This window comes from Gobius niger, assembly GCF_951799975.1.
Source record: "Gobius niger genome assembly, chromosome: 7".
In the NCBI taxonomy this organism is placed as follows: domain Eukaryota; kingdom Metazoa; phylum Chordata; class Actinopteri; order Gobiiformes; family Gobiidae; genus Gobius; species Gobius niger.
Genome location: NC_136858.1, coordinates 18,951,285 through 18,969,342, shown reverse-complemented (window position 1 = coordinate 18,969,342; position 18,058 = coordinate 18,951,285). Strand labels below are relative to the sequence as shown.

At 41.6% G+C, this 18,058-nt stretch overlaps 2 protein-coding genes across 2 annotated transcripts; both read left to right on the top strand.

Annotated features, from left to right (window-relative positions):
- Positions 1-3,482, top strand: zic2b (zic family member 2 (odd-paired homolog, Drosophila) b). Its single transcript, XM_079560146.1, has 2 exons — positions 1-935; positions 1,622-3,482. Exons 1-2 carry the CDS (start codon positions 407-409, stop codon positions 2,239-2,241), a joined length of 1,149 nt encoding a protein of 382 aa, XP_079416272.1. The 5' UTR covers positions 1-406; the 3' UTR covers positions 2,242-3,482.
- Positions 3,483-6,061: 2,579 nt separating this feature from the next.
- On the top strand, positions 6,062-17,398 carry pcca (propionyl-CoA carboxylase subunit alpha). Its single transcript, XM_079559480.1, has 23 exons — positions 6,062-6,169; positions 6,453-6,530; positions 6,721-6,768; positions 6,859-6,927; positions 8,580-8,693; positions 8,777-8,830; positions 8,981-9,112; positions 9,197-9,233; positions 9,553-9,631; positions 9,792-9,894; positions 11,027-11,121; positions 11,218-11,368; positions 11,653-11,796; positions 11,873-11,947; positions 12,036-12,104; positions 12,189-12,264; positions 12,340-12,553; positions 14,112-14,214; positions 14,876-14,974; positions 15,265-15,318; positions 15,429-15,569; positions 16,780-16,857; positions 16,996-17,398. The coding sequence occupies exons 1-23, from the start codon at positions 6,116-6,118 to the stop codon at positions 17,062-17,064; spliced, it is 2,136 nt and encodes a 711-aa protein (XP_079415606.1). The 5' UTR covers positions 6,062-6,115; the 3' UTR covers positions 17,065-17,398.
- The last annotated feature ends 660 nt before the right edge of the window (positions 17,399-18,058 follow it).

Below are 18,058 nucleotides of genomic sequence, written 5' to 3'. Positions count from 1 at the left end.
AAAACAAAATTAAATAAATATAAGATGTGAATATCCAGCTCACATGTTCATTTAAAGTCAGAGTTGAGTGCATTAGTTTGCTTTATGTGGGGAGAGTGGGCCCAGATTGACAAACAGGAGCTCGGGGACTGAGAGAAGAGAGGAGACAAGGACGCCCCTCTGCGGTGGGGGGCCGCGGCCTGCTCTGTTCCTCCATTCACAGTAAATAAAAGCATGGAGGTCTGACTCTCGGGATCTAACAGAGCCAGCGGGGGGTAGAGACGCCGCATGCGCCTGATTCTTTCACCAAAACACGCGTCCAGGAGGAGGACCGCGGCTGGGCGCTTTCTGTGATCCCACCGCACACATTTGACGTGGCACTGATCCTTTTAGCGGGACTGGAGCGGGGCAGCCCGCCGAGCACAGCATGAAGCGGGCGGCTGGAGTGGCCAGGCACAATGGCCTGGTCTCTCCGCTGGGGAACAACAACTCCAGGGCCTCGAGCATCGTCTCCCCGACGCTTCAGAGAGCCAACACGGTCTCTGTCGGACATGAGAGCGGCGGAGGCGGTGGCGGAGCAGTGGACGGTCTCCTGGATTTCTCTAAAGGCCCGGTCATCAAAACCGAGCTCGTATGTAAATGGATAGACCGAACTAGTTCTCGGCATAGGCTTGGGCGGACGGCGACATCCGTTTGCGACCAAAGTTTCAGCTCCATGCATGAGCTTGTGGAGCACGTCACCAGCGAGCACGTAGCGGCCGGGCTCGAGAGCCTGAGTCATGTGTGCATGTGGGACGAGTGTCTGCGCGGAGGCAAGGCGTTCAAAGCCAAATATAAACTTATCAACCACATCCGCGTGCACACCGGGGAGAAGCCCTTCTCCTGTGCCTTTCCCAACTGCGGCAAGATGTTCGCGCGCTCAGAGAACCTCAAGATCCACACGCGGACCCACACGGGTAGGCTGTCACCATTTTGTCATTTTGTCAGGTTAGAAGGCTAGCAGCGGGGGTCCTAGCAGGGGGTCTCTCGGCCAGTGTTCGGCCGATTATTCCTGGTGCGACCCCCCTCCATGTTTACAGACTCGGTGCACTCACATCACATCCGCTGCTCCGGCGTCTCCTCGAATAGCCATGGCTGGAATACATCTGGGGATTCCACACTTAGATATCTGATATTATAGTCTATTATGGATACACACAAACACACACACATATACACACACCCTCCTTTCCCATCATAGAACAATAACAAACTAAAGTTCACAGAAGAAAGACAAAAGAAAACAACTTCAAATAAGATTTTTCTTTCAGGTCAGCTTTTACCTGCTCATAATGATGAGAATAAAAATGTCATAGTTGCCTACGGACCCCACAGAGCTGAGCTCTGTACTATGTAAGTTGTACGACTGAGTGACTTAGACATATCTGGCATACACAGTTATTCATGATCTATTTACAGCCACCAATAATCCAGAAACTCAGGTCTTCAGTGTTAAGAGGGAAACACCATCTCTCATCATCTTTTGAATCCATTAATAATCATTTCTAATGACATTAGTTTTGTTATGAATTTGAACAAAATCTGTTTTACTATATCGGCAGATGTTTTTGTGGCCTCCTCTGTGATGTTTCCTTGTCCGCAGGTGAGAAGCCGTTCCAGTGTGAGTTTTGTGAGCGCCGTTTTGCCAACAGCAGTGACCGAAAGAAGCACTCTCAGGTGCACACAGCCTCTAAGCCCTATGACTGCAAGGCCCTAGGCTGCACGAAGTCCTACACACACCCAAGCTCCCTACGCAAGCACATGAAGGTGCATGTAAAGTCCTCTCCTACCTCCGAACTGCCAGACTATGATCCTCTGCCCCACCAACTGACTCTGCAGCAGCCCCCAGCCCTGCTGCAACCCCTCGACCTCAAAATGAGCCTGTCCCCCCCCATGGCACACAGGAACCTCCACTTTCCTTTTCACTCCAATCACGACTTTGGCAAAAGCTCTGTGTCAGAGATGGATCATAAAGCTCTTCTACGGAGTAATTCACCCAGTGCTGTCCCTCTAGACCTGTCTCTGTCGGGCCTGCGGAGGGCCCAGCAGCAGCAGGGTCGACCCCCTCGCCGTACCCAACGCTCTGTCAACCCAGCCATACCTCACTTCTCCAACATAAAGGAGTGGTATGTGTGCACCAGGACTACAGCGCCGCACTTTCCCCTGCTCCATCCAGAACACATCAAACTGGAGCCCAGTGATGACGAGGAGTACGGCACGTAGGACACATGTGCAGGGAGCCATGTTTCTGCTCAGGGCTGCGTGGCTCACTTTGGTACTGCACGCTTTATTACACTAAGAGAACCTACACAAACCTCACATTTTACTGTGACTGGTGCTACAGGTGTTTTCTATCTTGAGATGCAGGGTAGAACTAAATTATCTAATATTTATCTTGTCTGTCAGAGGTGATGGGTACTGGTTCTCAGAATATTAGGAAGAAGCTAACACTATTAACAACATACATTAACTCCATAAGGTTCCCCTGCTGTCCAGGAAGAACACATATAAGATGACCAACTTCTGAGGAGCATATATTTTTCTAATATGTTTTAAGATGTATTTTTAAAGCTATTGGGCGTTTCAATTGTTGCTAAATTTGCATGGATCACTGTGGAGTTTCATAGACCACGGGAGCATCATATTTACAACGACTTCTCATAATTGTGATAGACAAATTTTGTCAGGGGTTATTGAATTTGACTTCCACAAATCAAGTTCTGTTGGATATTGTGAGTTTCTTCACATTTACATAAGTCTGCATCTGACTCACACTTTAGTGTGTTGTGTGTGTTTTTGTGGACCCTCATTTTTCTTTTCTCACTGAAGACAGAGTTCAGCGGTGCTGTACCAAAGTGAGCCACAGCACAGCTCTGTTTGAAGCGGGCTTACCAAAGGTCAAATATTGTCATATCGTACGATACATTTCAGGACAAAGGAGTCATAGCTGTACTTTTCTGAACCAGCAGTTGTATGTTTGTGTTTCTGTTTTCTTGTTTTGTATTGTACAAACATCTTAGTGTCATTAGACTCCCAGTTCAACCGAGGCCAGAGGTTGTGCAGTATTTGTATTCAGTCAATGTACTGTACTTGTACAATATATGACTGATGACAGCTTCAGCTATTTTCAACATTTTAAGGGCTACTCTCAAGGCTAGAGTAAGTGTCTGGGCTCTCGCAGAAGGAACCTGTCCATCACTACCTGTTTTGTAGCAGTCTGAATGTGCTTAAGGGACAAAGGGAGAGGAAACAATCACATGCACTGAACACCTAACAGCTAAAAGCCAGCGCAATGTGCAGCGCTCGTCTCATATCTGGGAAGTCTCCTGATGAAAACCTTTCTGAATTATGATAGGATATACTAGGAAGTGACTGCCTATTGTGACTTGTTCAAGAAAAACATTTGTGAAACCACAGTGGTTTCTGCAGTTTTAGGAAAAGTGCAAGAAGAGTAGGGCTGCACAATATAAAAAATATTGCGATTCCAATATTATCGCTATATTTTTCAACACAGTAGCTACTTTCCATTCATTTTAAACAAAAAATGTCAACAATTTTTATATACCGTTTATATTTTGTTGGTTGTTTTTTAAATCAAATTTTGTCAATAGAAGACATTAAAATGTATGAAATCCGGACCAAAAAGGCTGAAATGGAGATAAATGAGGAAAATTATGACTAAACTGAACTTTTGCATATGTTTTAAGTTACCATGCGTTTTTGTTTAAGGCTGTGTTAGCACAACAACAACATTAAGTGTAAATATTAGTCAAATTATGGACCTCGGGGATGAGCTATAATGTGGCTTCTTGATAATTTGGTGATATATTATGCAGCCCTAAAAAAGAGGTATGTTTTGTCCTTGCTGTGTTTACATGTATCGCTGAGTTAAACCTACAACCCGGGTAATCATGACAATACTGCCACGTCTTTGGTTAACAACCAACAAGATGGATTTTTGTGGGGTTTTGATCTCACAAATCTCATACGAAGGGCCCACTTTTATTAAGCTCATGGGGTTCAGTGTTAAGTCGACTTGACCAGTTCTCAGAGAATGAAATGTGACTTAACATTGTTAAATGATTGCACTTTACAGAGAGAGACTGCTGGTCATTGGAAGTCATAAACCAGAAAAAGATTTCACAAAAACATACAGTGTATTTTTGCAGAACGTGACTCAGTAATAAGTGTGAAAAATAATGAGTGATGTTGAGCTGAACTACGATTTATGCAATGTTTATTTAATATTGCTTCAACAACTTCCAAAATGACAGATGTTCAATGGAGTCTAAGTTCACCTGGTCAAACCACACTGTGATTTATGCCTCATTCTGATTAGTCAACTATTCAAAGTTATGATTTCAGTTCATGCAGTATGTATTATAGAAAGTTCCTGAGTTGATGTTGTGTTAAATGTTGCGTTTATTTTTCAGAGCACTTCTGAAGTTTTATGGAACTGTACTTGTGTACTTGTTTTTTTTAGAATCTCTGCAATGAGAGTAGAGGCAGAATCTTAAAACATGTTCAAAAAGCAGTCAGTTTTGCCGTAAGCAAAAAGAATAATCTGATGCCAGATATGTGCGAGGTATACAGATCTATATATAGTATTCTAGTAAAGGTGACAAACCTGGGCCTAAGTACAGACCTCCAGAGTCTTACAAAATGAGTGGTGAATCTGTTTAATCCGACAAGCACTTTGTTCAACTGAATTCCAAGCCTTCACCTGTGTTGATGATGAATGCCGTTCCACAGTGAGATTCCTCCGTCTCTCTTTTCTGGGTTAAACACATCAGTTTGATTTTGATGCCATAAGTGAAATGATTGATGCCATATTTGTGTGTGTACAGTGAAAGTGGTGCGACGGGCTGCAGTTCAGCCTCAATCTGAATACACAAATGATCACATATCTCATTTGTTTTATTGACTGAAAATAAAATTTTGTTGTTCTATGGAAGATTGTGCTGTCTTGTCATGGAAACTATTATCAAAACACTCTCACTCACTCACTCACTCACTCACTCACTCACTCACTCACTCACTCACTCACTCACTCGCACACTCACACTAAATTCACCACAGGCTTCCTGTAGTTCCCAAATGGTCTCCCATCCAAGTACCAACCAGGTACCCAGTGTATGGTAGGGGTTATTTCATTTTCTCCATTGCCTGAAAAATGGCTTTCAACTGAAAATATCACATCAGTAGGCTGTGTCTTGTCTTCTCTCAGCTTCAGACATTACGATATAATGGTATAATGTAAGAATTAATATAACATTCATAAAAACAAAGACAGCCAAAGTCAAAGCAAAGACAAATGAAAGAAAGTACATATTTACACATTCCATGTCAACGCCATGGATGTTTCTAAAACTATATAGCCTACTATATATCATCTCAAATCCTTGCTGGATCCTTCGAAAATAGTTCCCAGATCTTTAACTGCTAAAAAGAAAAGGGAAAGAGATAGGCTAGGGTAATGAGTTCTCCCAAACGGGTTTTTTGTGTTTGATTGGGACAGTGCATGTTAATGAACACATGCTTCTCATGCATGTAAACACGCCACACCATTTCTATCCGTCGTCCCCCTATCGCGCTCTCAAACGCACCATCATGCATCCTGGCCCGGATGCACGCAGACAGGAGAACAGACAGCACTCCACACAGAAAGGCCCCGTCCGGGTGGGAATCGAACCCTGGCCCTCGCAGTGAAGCACGAGCACTAACCGCTGTGCAGCAACACTCACACTGTTGCGCAGCGATAGCAAGCATTTAAATTGGCCAATGCCTGGACTTCTTTAGGTCGTATTAAAAGGTCACGTGCAAATTTAGACATTATTTATTTCATTTGGAGATTATGCTTAAGTATTTTTGTTATGTGTGTTTTTTTCTAGTTTACAACCCAGTTTAGACATAATTTAGTCCACTTTGGATCCTTTTTAGACTCAGTTTTGTCCTGATTTGATCTTGGAAGGTCATATTTTGAAGTGGTACTAGGAATGATGATAAAAGTTTGAGAACCACTGGTGACGTACAACGTGATGATGTCACATTTGACTGAAGTAGTCGTAAGTCGATACAACTGTCGCAGTGTAGCAACATGGCGTCTCGTGGCCGCTGCCCGTCTCTGAACAGGTTACTCTTCACTGCGAAGGTGAGCAAAGAAAGTAGACAGTGTGCCCTAAAATAATTCGTAGTCAAATAAGGTTGCGTATATGTCATCAAACCACACTAGCCACTCTTGAGAATTCCTGTTAGCTTAAGATGGTCTTGTACAAAAGCCTTGTTTACAGTGTAAGGTCGCGCATCGGGATCGCCTCTAGAGTTTACCACAGTGGACTGGTCCAGTTTAGTGCGGATGGACATGGGAACAGTGGATCTGCAGGTTGTTTTTTCTCTTTTCTATCAATGTTCACCAATGACTCCTCTGTTCTCAGTATGTTACACTCCAGTCCAGACTCTGTGTCCTCCATCGCAGGGCGCAGTATTCCACTGTGTACAGCCCCAATGATAAGGTGAGGCATCCGTCATCCACACACACACCTCCTATAGATTTGAATAGATCAGTAAATAGCAAGAAAACCTGTTAACTTAAAATGCTCCAACTTGTATAGTATTCCTGTCGAGTTTGGGTTTAGAGCAGGGGCTAAGCATAAGAATGTTACAGAAGTTTCAACTGGATAATCTTTTGGTTTTACATTACAGACCTTTGATAAGATCTTGGTGGCAAACAGAGGGGAGATCGCCTGCAGGGTAAGAACAGTCTACTCTGATTTGACTCTAATGGGTGGCGTGGTCTGTGGGAGGTTGATCAGATGGTAATCATGTTGTGTTTTGTGTAAGGTGATGAAGACGTGTAAGAAGATGGGTATCCGGACAGTAGCGGTTCACAGTGATGTCGATTCCAGTGCTGTAAGTTATCTCTTCAGTTACAGGGTGTACGCGGGGCATTAAAAGTCAGTAAAGCAATTATGCCAAATTTACATTCACTTGGATTCAAACTGACATTAAATCTACATTTCTTTGAAAATGTATTTTTTCCTTGGAGACAGAGCCCACCGCTATGACATCACTCAACTATTCTTACTGCAAACTATGGCCTAGAACTAATTGAGCTGCATTTTTGATTGTTTGATTGTTTTGAAGTTGCCTGTCATGTTTACATTTGTGGCATTAAAAATATTGTATTTATATAGTATTTTTTACATTTGACTTGCTGTCACCTGTGGAAACCCTGAGTTAAAAGGGCTAGATGCAAGTGGGCCATTTTATACTCACTACTGCCACCTCAGGGCATATGTGTAACTGCAGGTTCTATATTAAAGGGATATTTCAGGATTGTTGACATAGGGCCTCGTTTCCTAGTTATCCAGAGTGTTGTTGATTTCTGGAGATCTATTTTTGGTAATTTATGCAGTTCTTATGTTTTGAAGAGTTTTGTGGCACTAGGCTAGTGCAAGGCTAGCGCATTTTTACGATATCAGCTAGCCTGCATTAAAAACAGTCCCGTCCCCTCCACGGTGCACCTGAGGCAAATCACTTACAACGCCAGACTAACGATATAAATGTCTGTGTCGATAGAATAATTTTAACCATTTTGCATTTAAAAGACCTTATATTTGATCAGCTTCGTGGTTGTATAAGCTACGCAGCGGCGGAGTGATCTGCTAGAAAATAGTCCCTCAAAATGCGATCGTTCATGTGATGCAAGGTCAGTTATGTTCCAAAAAATATTTTAATGACACACACATTTATATGGTTAGTCTGGCGTTATAAGTGATTTGCCTCAGGTGAGTCAGACTGTTTTTAATGCAGGCTAGCTGATACCGTAGAAATGCGCTAGCCTAGCACCACTTAACTCTAATATAAGAACTGCATGAATTACAAAAAAAAAATCTCCAGAAATCAGCAACACTCTGGATAACTAGGAAATGAGGCCCTATGTCAAAAATCCTGAAATATCCCTTTTAAGCTCGTGCATGATGGCAATTCGGACCGAAGTGACAACTTTTTGAGTGACAGTGCAGGATTTTAGAGGCAGTTGTGGTGAATAAGTCTGGACTCATTCTACACCTTAGGTCATTGCTGGAACATGTAGGGGGAGGAAAGTACAGAAGTATAAAAATGTTAAACTCTGTATAGTCCCTTTTTAAAGCTTTAGGGTTTAATCTCTCAAATTCTTTGTTTTTATGGTCTCTTGGTTGAAAGAAATCTTTTTTACATGGATACAAACTGACAGCTAAATCCATGTACAATATGGTGAAAATATGACAAACTTACATAAGCAACAATTGTGGTCTTTATGTCTGCAAAGAAAACCATGCATAAGAGGAACATGGTGTAAAGACTGTCTCTGATAACTGATCAGATAGTATTGTGCACACAGTTTGTTTTCATGAAGTGCCAGGCCTTAGTTACAATTGTCTGATTTAATAAGTTATTGCCTCTATTATGATGAATTAAAGTAATAGTGGTAATAACTTACATTTTCAGGCACATTGTAATGTGTTTACTTAATTAAAGTAAAGTAAATGTAATATATGTGTGTGTGTGTGTGTGGGCAGGTCCACGTGAAGATGGCAGATGAGGCTGTATGTGTTGGTCCTGCTCCTACCAGTAAAAGTTACCTGAACATGGACGCCATCATGGAGGCCATCAGATCTACTGGAGCCCAGGCAGTACGACCAACTGACCAAATTCATCAAAGTTAAAACCGTAACATGGAAAGCTGCATCAATTTACTATTTACTTACTGTTGTAGGTTCATCCTGGATATGGTTTTCTTTCTGAAAACAAAGAGTTTGCCAAAAGACTTGTAAGTTGATTTTTTTTTTATGTATTTTTTTATTCTTCACATCACTCATTATATTTGTAAATGCTTACATCTAAACATTTTCTGATATTTGTTGATTAAATGTAGTGCCAAAAAGGCTTTGTTACTCATGTGTGTTTTCATGCGGTATAGGCAGCTGAGGGTGTCACTTTTATTGGACCTGACACTCATGCCATCCACGCAATGGGAGATAAAATTGAGAGTAAGCTCATTGCTAAGGCGGCAAAGGTGAACACAATTCCAGGCTTTGATGGAGTTGTCAAGGTGCATACATATTTCACATCAACGCATAGTTCTCCAGTAGTTTTGTGAGCACACCTTGTAAATGTCCCACTTTCCTGTTCACAGACGGCAGAGGATGCTGTTACGATTGCTCAGAGTATTGGTAAGCAATGGCCTTTTCAGATCATACATAGAAGCTTAAAATTGTCGACTGGACTTAGTTGATTGAGACGATTCGCTTCTGTCGAGGGAAGCTTGCTTTGTTCTTGGGGTCAGAAAGTGTGACAAGTAAACACAAGTTAGTGTTTACTTGTCACCCATTCTGAGCACTGATAAATACTTCCTGGCTGACTGAAAGCCTCAACAGACATTTAAATTAATATTAATAAAGCCAGAAATTCTTTTAACATGTTGTGAAATTGTTGATGTGCTGTGGCTTTTAATGTTAATCAATTTGCTCTTTTGAATTTGGTTAATAACAGGTTACCCAGTGATGATCAAAGCGTCGGCCGGTGGAGGAGGCAAAGGAATGAGGATTGCTTGGAACGATGAGGAGACCAGGTAGATTGTTTAAGGAAACCTATTGTAGAGGTATATAAACACAAGCATGTGTCATGTATGTGTTTTATCACTATTGGTGTGCTGGTAAACTGACATGTTTATTGTGTACATATAAGTTTGGTATTTGGCCTGGGATTAATCCTGCATTTCATTGTTCCAGAGACGGCTTCCGCTTCTCATCTCAGGAAGCAGCGTCCAGTTTCGGAGACGATCGGCTGCTTATAGAGAAATACATTGACAACCCTCGACACATTGAGATACAGGTAACCTCATTCTCATTCATTTATTATTTTCGCTCTTCACCATATACATGGTATGGAGCACAAACTTAAACATGTCTTACTGACAGACAAGGTATCTACAAAACAAAACAAAGCAACGCACTTGATTCAGTGGGAGAACCCTCTTTTAAGAAGGCACCAATGTTACAGATGCTCTTTGTGCTTTTTGACTGAAACCTGACTGCAACGTTTTCTTTGCGAGGAGCACTGGAATGTAATTCTTAGTCTGGGAAATAACTACGTTGTTAAGCTGTTAAAAAGCTTTTTTGTCCTTCATGTGTTTTAGCAACTGTTTTATGTGCTTGCATTCCACAAACAAAGAGAAAGGGACTTCATGGAAAAAGAACATTATCGATTCAGTGATTATTCAATGATAATAATTTTTAAAAAGCGCTTCACTGCTTTCTGTTTTAGAAGAGCTCTAGAGACTGAAATGCATTGATATTCAAGTGACAATTAATACCTGATCACATGCTTACCGGACATTATTACTTGTCTCTTCTTTGTCTGCCCATGTTCTCAGTTCTTGTCACACTATGGAAGTGACAAACTGAGATTTCATTTTATTGATAATGTTTTTTGAATGAGACAATGCATATTAATGAACACTCCACTAGTGCTGTAAATATGCTGGATTAAGGTCAAAGCTAATATTCATCTGCAGTCCCGTGGGGTGTAAACATACCACCAAACACAGAACATACATGAGCACCACATGATATACAGTACAAAACATGCATACAGACAGTGCAACATACAAAAAACACACCGTCCATACATAAAGGTACCGTATAACTCCAATTATTGCGCTTTCCTCACACTCATACAAACATACCTACTAATCATGGTAAAATAATATGTCCCTGTGAACTAAATCTAGTGGTCACAAATTTGCTGACCATTCTGTTAGTCGGTGGTACCTTCTCTAATTATCATTGGTAGAGGGTTCCAGCTAGAAAACCCTTTAGTAGAAACTTTAATTTTTGGAATAGCACTTCACAGTCCCCCATTTTTTTTAGGGCCAGACAAAGCTCTGAGGGTCCTGCAATCTCTGGCGAAACCACTGAGCTAATGGATGAGTTACTTGCTAAATAGTGTTTGCCTTTTCTTGCAGGTGTTGGCAGATAAACATGGTAATGCTCTGTGGCTGAATGAGAGAGAGTGCTCTATTCAGAGGAGAAACCAGAAGGTTGTGGAGGAGGCTCCCAGGTTAGCTCCACACACACACTTGAACTATGACTTGGATGTGCATAATGTGTTCTGGTTTTTATTTGGTACAAAACATGTGATGCATATTTTGTGCAGTACCTTTCTGGACCCTGTAACCCGTAAGGCCATGGGGGAGCAGGCCGTGCAGTTGGCCAAAGCTGTGAAGTATTCTTCTGCTGGGACTGTGGAGTTCCTAGTAGATTCAAGCAAGAACTTCTACTTCTTGGAGATGAATACTCGTCTGCAGGTGCCTTTTCCACTTTGCATGATCCTCAATTGTTGCCTTCTTGAAGCCTCAACTCTTTAATTTTGATTTGATGAGAGAGAGCATTGATAATAGGTCATTGGAGGAAGAGAAGAGTTAAGGCTTTGAGGAGGCAAGTTTTGAGAATTGAGATGCACTTTTGGATTCATTTTCTGTGCTGTATTTATTTTACCTGAGAGGAAATTGATTGCATTTTAATTTATAGTTAATTGAGTTGCTTGAAATGCAGAAATGCCCGTTAGTGTATTACACCGAACTGTCTGTAGGTGGAGCACCCTATCACAGAGTGCATCACCGGTGTGGACTTGGTGGAGCAGATGATCCGAGTGGCCAAGGGTTACCAGCTCCAACACAAACAGGAGGAAATCCCCATCAATGGCTGGGCCATCGAGAGCCGAGTCTATGCTGAGGTACCTCATGAGATTTTTCAGTGCCTTATTTTGTAAAAGTACAAATAGTAAAGCATCCATTGGATTCTTCCACTAGGACCCATACAAGTCGTTTGGTCTGCCATCAATCGGACGCTTGTCTCAATATCAAGAGCCACTCAACCTGCGCAATGCAAGTACATGCTACTCCAAAGCTTATTGGAGACATACTTTGTCATAGGAAGAGTACGTTATGTGTGAAATCTGTGCTTTGACCTCAGGTGCGTGTAGACAGTGGCATTCAGGAAGGCAGTGACATCAGTATCTACTATGACCCAATGATTTCCAAGGTTTGTTATCTATTTTCAAAGTCAAATTGACTCCACACAATTCTTTTTTTCAATTTAATTAAATTGGTGCTTGTCCAAATGTAGCTGGTGACTTATGGTGCAACCCGAGCTGAAGCCCTGGCCCTGATGGAGGATGCTCTGGACAACTATGTGATCAGAGGTTATAGTTTTTCTTTTTGTCCAATTCTTTATGGTTGTGTTAAGCCCCACAGCTCATGGACTGCACTGTGTACAGGAGTGACCCACAACATTCCCCTCCTGCGGGAGATCATCACTCACCCTCGGTTCGTCTCCGGAGACATCAGCACCGGTTTCCTTCCTGAGGTTTACCCCGAGGGATTTAAGGGCCACCAGCTGGACAGGGGGCGCTGTCAAGAGCTGCTGGCTTCTGCTGCAGCGCTCTACGTGACTGCAGAGCTCAGGTCGCACAGAGTCCTCGGGCCACAAAGGTGTGATGTTTGTGTTGTTTTTCTACACATATGACAGGAAGCATTACTCACAAAATCAGTCAAACTTTGCATTAATTTGACCCAAAACAATAGTCTGACAGTAGAATGAAACCATTACTCTCCAAAAAAATACATGTAAATTTGGTTTCTAGAGAAAAATGGTGGAATTACTGTAATCAATGTATTAGTGGTGGGCCGTTATCGGCGTTAACGTGCTGCGTTAACGCGAGACTCTTATCGCGCGATAAAAAAAATATCGCCGTTAATCTATTCTCAAAGCTGGGTTGGGAGCTGGGTCTATACTCTGCAAGCTATGATGACTTTCACCGTGATATTTTATGCAGGGCTTAAAGTATTCCGGCCTGAGGCCTCTGGCGCAAGCAAAGTGTATCAGACTGCAAATTATTTGTCAGTTTTTTCCGCGCATTTTTGAAAAAGTCGCGTTTCTTCTTACGGTCCATGAATGCATCTCATACGCAGCCTCGCTGTTATGTGATTCCTCTGAAACCAAAACAACTGCCACGCGGATGCTGTAGCTACTTTTGTTATGGATTAAGTTTTGCCAAATGGACGCTATGACCAGACGAGTGAGAATCGAATAAAGAGGCGAAGAGCAGCAGGTTCTACGACTGATCCACAGTGAGTTTATTTACTTATACTGTGAGTACAGTTGGGCTAACGGGGTCGCATCACCCGCGCTAAAAATAATAAAATAAGCACTAAAAGCCCCGCACGAGAGCACGGTGTCGGACCTGCCCCGCTCCGCGCCTCCTTCTGCAGCCGTGCGCGCGGTGAGACAGGTGTGCACGGGAACGACATGCTGCTACACCCCCCGAGCTGCTGCGGCTGACCCGCTGTAAAAAAAAAATCCGCAAACGACGCACACAGTGGCGTGAACGCGCACACGTGTCAGTGCGGTCAGTGTTAACCCTCTGGACACAAACTGAAAGTGGCTCCAGGTCATTATTTTACAGCAGTTTTCCTTTAGGCTCAGTCCCAATAGCTCCAGCCAAATCTAACCAACAGCCTGATTAACAAACATGTATGACACTTAATCCTTTACTTACTAGATTATTTTCAAAAATATTGAATTTTACATTTTGGTCTATACTTGTATTTTACCTCCCATATATTAAGTGTTTGCACAAATTGGGAATACATTAGGTCCAAGTGCAGAGTAAATGTGTAATAAAAAAGTTTAATAAAAAATATTGGCCTAGGCTACATTGCCTATATACAGTAACCTCTATCTAACGTTTTTCTTTTTTCTTTTAAAGTACCGATAAGAGCACCATTAAAGTACCGGATCGATAAGGAGTATCGATAAAAGTCCTGGTCTAACGCACCACCTGACTTGAGAAACTCGTTCTCAAAGACTTACTTTTAGTCATTTTTTGGGCAGCACACATATTCTGAATGGTTTCGGCAGAATTCAAGCGAGCCATTTTAATCTAGATTAATCTAGATTAATTCTAGAATTAATCTAGATTAATCTAGATTTAAAAAATTAATCTATGCCCACCTCTACAATGTATGGATCATGATGTTGGTGTTCCAGAGTGACCTGCAGTCCAGTGGAGAGCAGCAGCTGGGAGCTCTGTGTGGAGCTGGGAAATGAACTTCACAATGTCAGTGTCACCAAATCGGGAAACACTTTCACCGTAAGTCATTAAAGTCAAAGTCAAGTAAACCTTTTTTTGATCACTTGTCTCAACAATTCTAGGTCATAAGAAAATTACCTATTTGTTTCCACATTCTCTGTCACAGTACATACATCAGATGACAACAAAAACAACATAACATACTGTATTACATATGCACCTTACACAAAGATTACAGATTGTTTAGTGCAGCTCTTTTTTGCTGATCGTGCTCCCCTCCACCTCAGTCCTTTACCTGTGGCCCAATGGCAACACAGCAAAGTGAGTGTGAAGAGAGTGGACAATATATATACAAGATATATAATTTATCAGCAGTCAAAAGTAAGTTGGGGGGGGGGGGGCACCGTTCTTCTCAGTTTGGAAGAACGGTGGCCTGTTCCTTTAAATCAATCAATAAAAATGCTTTATAATTACATATACAGTCTTGTTTCACAAACCACTGCACATTCAGTATACTTTAGGAGGAAAAAAATGATTTTATTTTACTACCAGTAAAAATAAATCGGGTCTTCAATGACACTTAATGAGATTTATACTCGTCTTGTCTCGTGCGTTACATTCACCTCCAAGTTTTCTGGATGGGTGAATGATTTCCTTTTCCACGTGAAGTACTTTGAGAGGAAATTTATTAAATTCACTAATTGTTGTATGCCATTTTGAGGTTCTGGTGGATGAAGAGAAGGTGGATGTGAGTGGAGACTGGAATCTGGCATCTCCGCTGTTGCCTCTGACCATCAACAACACTCACCGGATGTTCCAGGTAAAACGCATCTCTTACAGATCAAATGTGTTAAATAATGTAAAGAAGTATTCAGTCCGGACCAAGTGCTGATGTCTGAAATGTGAGATGTTGTGTCAACTGTCTAACGGCCTAATGACTCTGGGCTGGAACTCCATTATACTGTATATGTGACTCTTTAAACTACTTTGCATCACCACTGTTCTTCATGCTATTTTAACTGACTGTAAACACTTTGATGGGGCTACTTCAGCTGTAGTGTTGAACTCTTGTGTTCTGCAGAGACATGATGTTGTTTTCTTCTCCCTTAGTGTCTGTCTCGAACAGCTTCTGGAGAAATGGTCCTCCAGTTCCTCGGCACATCGGTATGACCCTATTGTACCATTTCCATCTTGTGCATCTAATTAGTCCTTATGCTAGTTGGGGTGAAAAACCTTGTCACCACCATCCACCTCCCTCTTTGTTGTCTGAACAGTTTAAAGTGCGTGTCCTGACCAAGCTGGGAGCACAGCTGAACTCATACATGCCTGAGAAGGTTCCAGAGGACACCACCAGTATCCTACGCTCTCCAATGCCAGGGACCGTCATTGCAGTGTCTGTCAAAGCTGGAGATACGGTATGCTCCTGTTATAACGGTTATATAGTGTCTGGTGTGCAGCGTTTTCAAGTGTAATCTGTCATGCATGTTTTGTTGCTTTGGAAAAATGGTAAATGGCACGGCTGTAGAAACAAAGACGTTTGCGGCTGCATTTCATATGTTTGTGTGTGTAGCCTATATCAACTCCTTATGCTCAGTGTGACTGTGAAGTACGATGTACTTATGTAAACCCCTCTGCCCTACGAGGTTGTATGTCAGAGCATATGATTAAAGTGCTCAAGTGTGCACCTGAACAAAGGAGTGAGAGGGAAAAGGTGTATATTGTATAGTGCATGCATGAGTGTCCCATGACTTACTTTTATTTTTTTATTTTTTTTTACAAATCCCGGTTTCTTCTCAAACTAAATGCATTCTGGCTCTGTAACGTTTCTGCTATAAAAGTATTTTTTAGCTTGCTTTATGATGCACCAGAATAAGAAATTAACATGCAATGAGCGGCACCCACAGGGCGAGAAGCAAAGTTTCAGACAATGGCCGCTTGTAGCAGAGATTCACAACGATGACGTTAGGGGCCGACATGGGCCGCCATTGCTGCAGTATTTCCACAAGGAACAATTAAAGGGACCAGGCTGGTTTTCGTAAGAACATTTTTAGAAATCTCGTATACTAATGAGGGCCAGACTGTTAGCATCGGAGCTGTGCAGCTATGACCAAACTACACGTCACATCTGTTTAGGAACATGCTTCGTTAGAGCTGGGGAGGAGGAGTCTGTAAATCCGCCATGATTTCCCCCTTGAACGTAGTTATTTTGTCAAACAGGGAGGAGTGAGTAATGACTGTCTGTTAATATTATGTCTATGGTTTCAGAGGACCGAGCGTCTTAACTTTCAGGTTGAAAGAAAATAAGTTAAATTTAATTTGTATTTCATTTTGCCAAATGTGAAATATTAACCATGTGTGCCTGTAGTTTTGCAATTCTGTAATTTTGTTTAAACCAATCGGCACCAGATCTCGATTTAACTATCTTTTAAGTCAAAGACATTTCTATATTTCTTTTTACCATAACTGAGTTGAGTGTCAAAAGTATTGCGATACAATATGTGTATTGTATGTATGTCCCAGCCCTTGTACTTAACATAAACCATTCAGTCATACAGATTAGACACATGGAGTATCATCATCTAACAGTGGTTTGTCATTGTCTATGCCTACATTCTCTGGTGGCAGGTTGCAGAGGGTCAGGAGATCTGTGTGATTGAAGCCATGAAGATGCAGAACAGTTTAACCGCAGTCAGACCAGCTAAGGTAATACAAGATACTGTTATATATAAATGGCTTCGCACAACTGCATGTTTTATTTTCATTGTTCGTTTTCTGTACATAAAAAGGACTGGACACATTTAGCGCAGACAAGAGCTTTTTCTGAAACATGTCTGATTCCAGGTGAAGAGTGTGCATTGTAAACCTGGCGAGACGGTCGGCGAGGGAGACCTGCTGGTGGAACTGGAATAGACCCCTCCAGCTTAGACACTTCAGACCAGCATGTGCCTTAAGCTGACCCTCAGGAGAGGTCTCTGCACTGTACATTCATGTCCTCTGAACTCCCGGTGCTCACTGCAGCACTGTGCAGCTCCCATTTCCAGAGACACCCCTCTGTCTGATGCAGATGAGAATAAGACTTTGAAAAACCCCACAGGACGTATTTTCATCTAGTTATCCACTGAACATAATTTATTTGGCATCACTGACAACCAGAGAATTTACATTCAAAACGAAAGCACTTTTAAAAATATATATCGTCATTTACTACTGTGTGGCTCATTCTGGTTTGTAAAATGAAACTTTGAAATAATTTGACCATGGAAGAAGGTGTAATACTAGACATTAGTCTCAAGTGTAACAATGGAACAGGCCACACTTTGTTTTCATTGGAGACAAATTTGTTTAGGGCTGGTCGCACCATGTCCTCTCACTTCTTCAGGATGGATTTAAGCTGCGTTCATGCCCTTGGAATTCTGGAAACCCCTTTGAAACATTGGAAATCTGTTTTGTATCTTATATAATTTGCTTAATATTTTATGTTTTTTAGAGAAGGAAATGACCTGTTTAGTGATAGAAGGTGCAGAAGGGGGGACACTATACAGTCTGTTTACTTCCATGATAAACAATCAATTTGAGCTGAAGTTCATTTTCGCAACTTTAGGTTATCCAACTTTGTTTCTATAGCACATTTTATAATCAAGTTTCCAAAGTGCCGCACATGAAGATAAAAATCAAACGATAGTAAAAGAACATTCATTAAAAAGTAATTAAAATTGGTTAGATGTAACATATGAAGCTTATTCCATTGTATGAATGTAAATAGAGGAATCTATTGTAATTAAATTTCCAGTAAATTTAGTGAAAATGCCATTATAGCTTTGACCACTACAAGTACAGAAATAAAGTTATTTGGCGAGTTTTCTTGTACTGCGTATGAAAGACGAACTGTACCTCCTTGCTGTGT

Excerpts from the sequence above, each read along its gene's own strand:
- pcca (XM_079559480.1), top strand. The coding sequence starts at position 6,116 with ATGGCGTCTCGTGGCCGCTGCCCGTCTCTGAACAGGTTACTCTTCACT. Across the intron at positions 11,122-11,217 it reads GTTGTGGAGGAGGCTCCCAG|TACCTTTCTGGACCCTGTAA; the intron begins GTTAGCTCCACA and ends TATTTTGTGCAG. Across the intron at positions 16,858-16,995 it reads CCGCAGTCAGACCAGCTAAG|GTGAAGAGTGTGCATTGTAA; the intron begins GTAATACAAGAT and ends GTCTGATTCCAG.
- zic2b (XM_079560146.1), top strand. The coding sequence starts at position 407 with ATGAAGCGGGCGGCTGGAGTGGCCAGGCACAATGGCCTGGTCTCTCCG. Across the intron at positions 936-1,621 it reads CCACACGCGGACCCACACGG|GTGAGAAGCCGTTCCAGTGT; the intron begins GTAGGCTGTCAC and ends CCTTGTCCGCAG.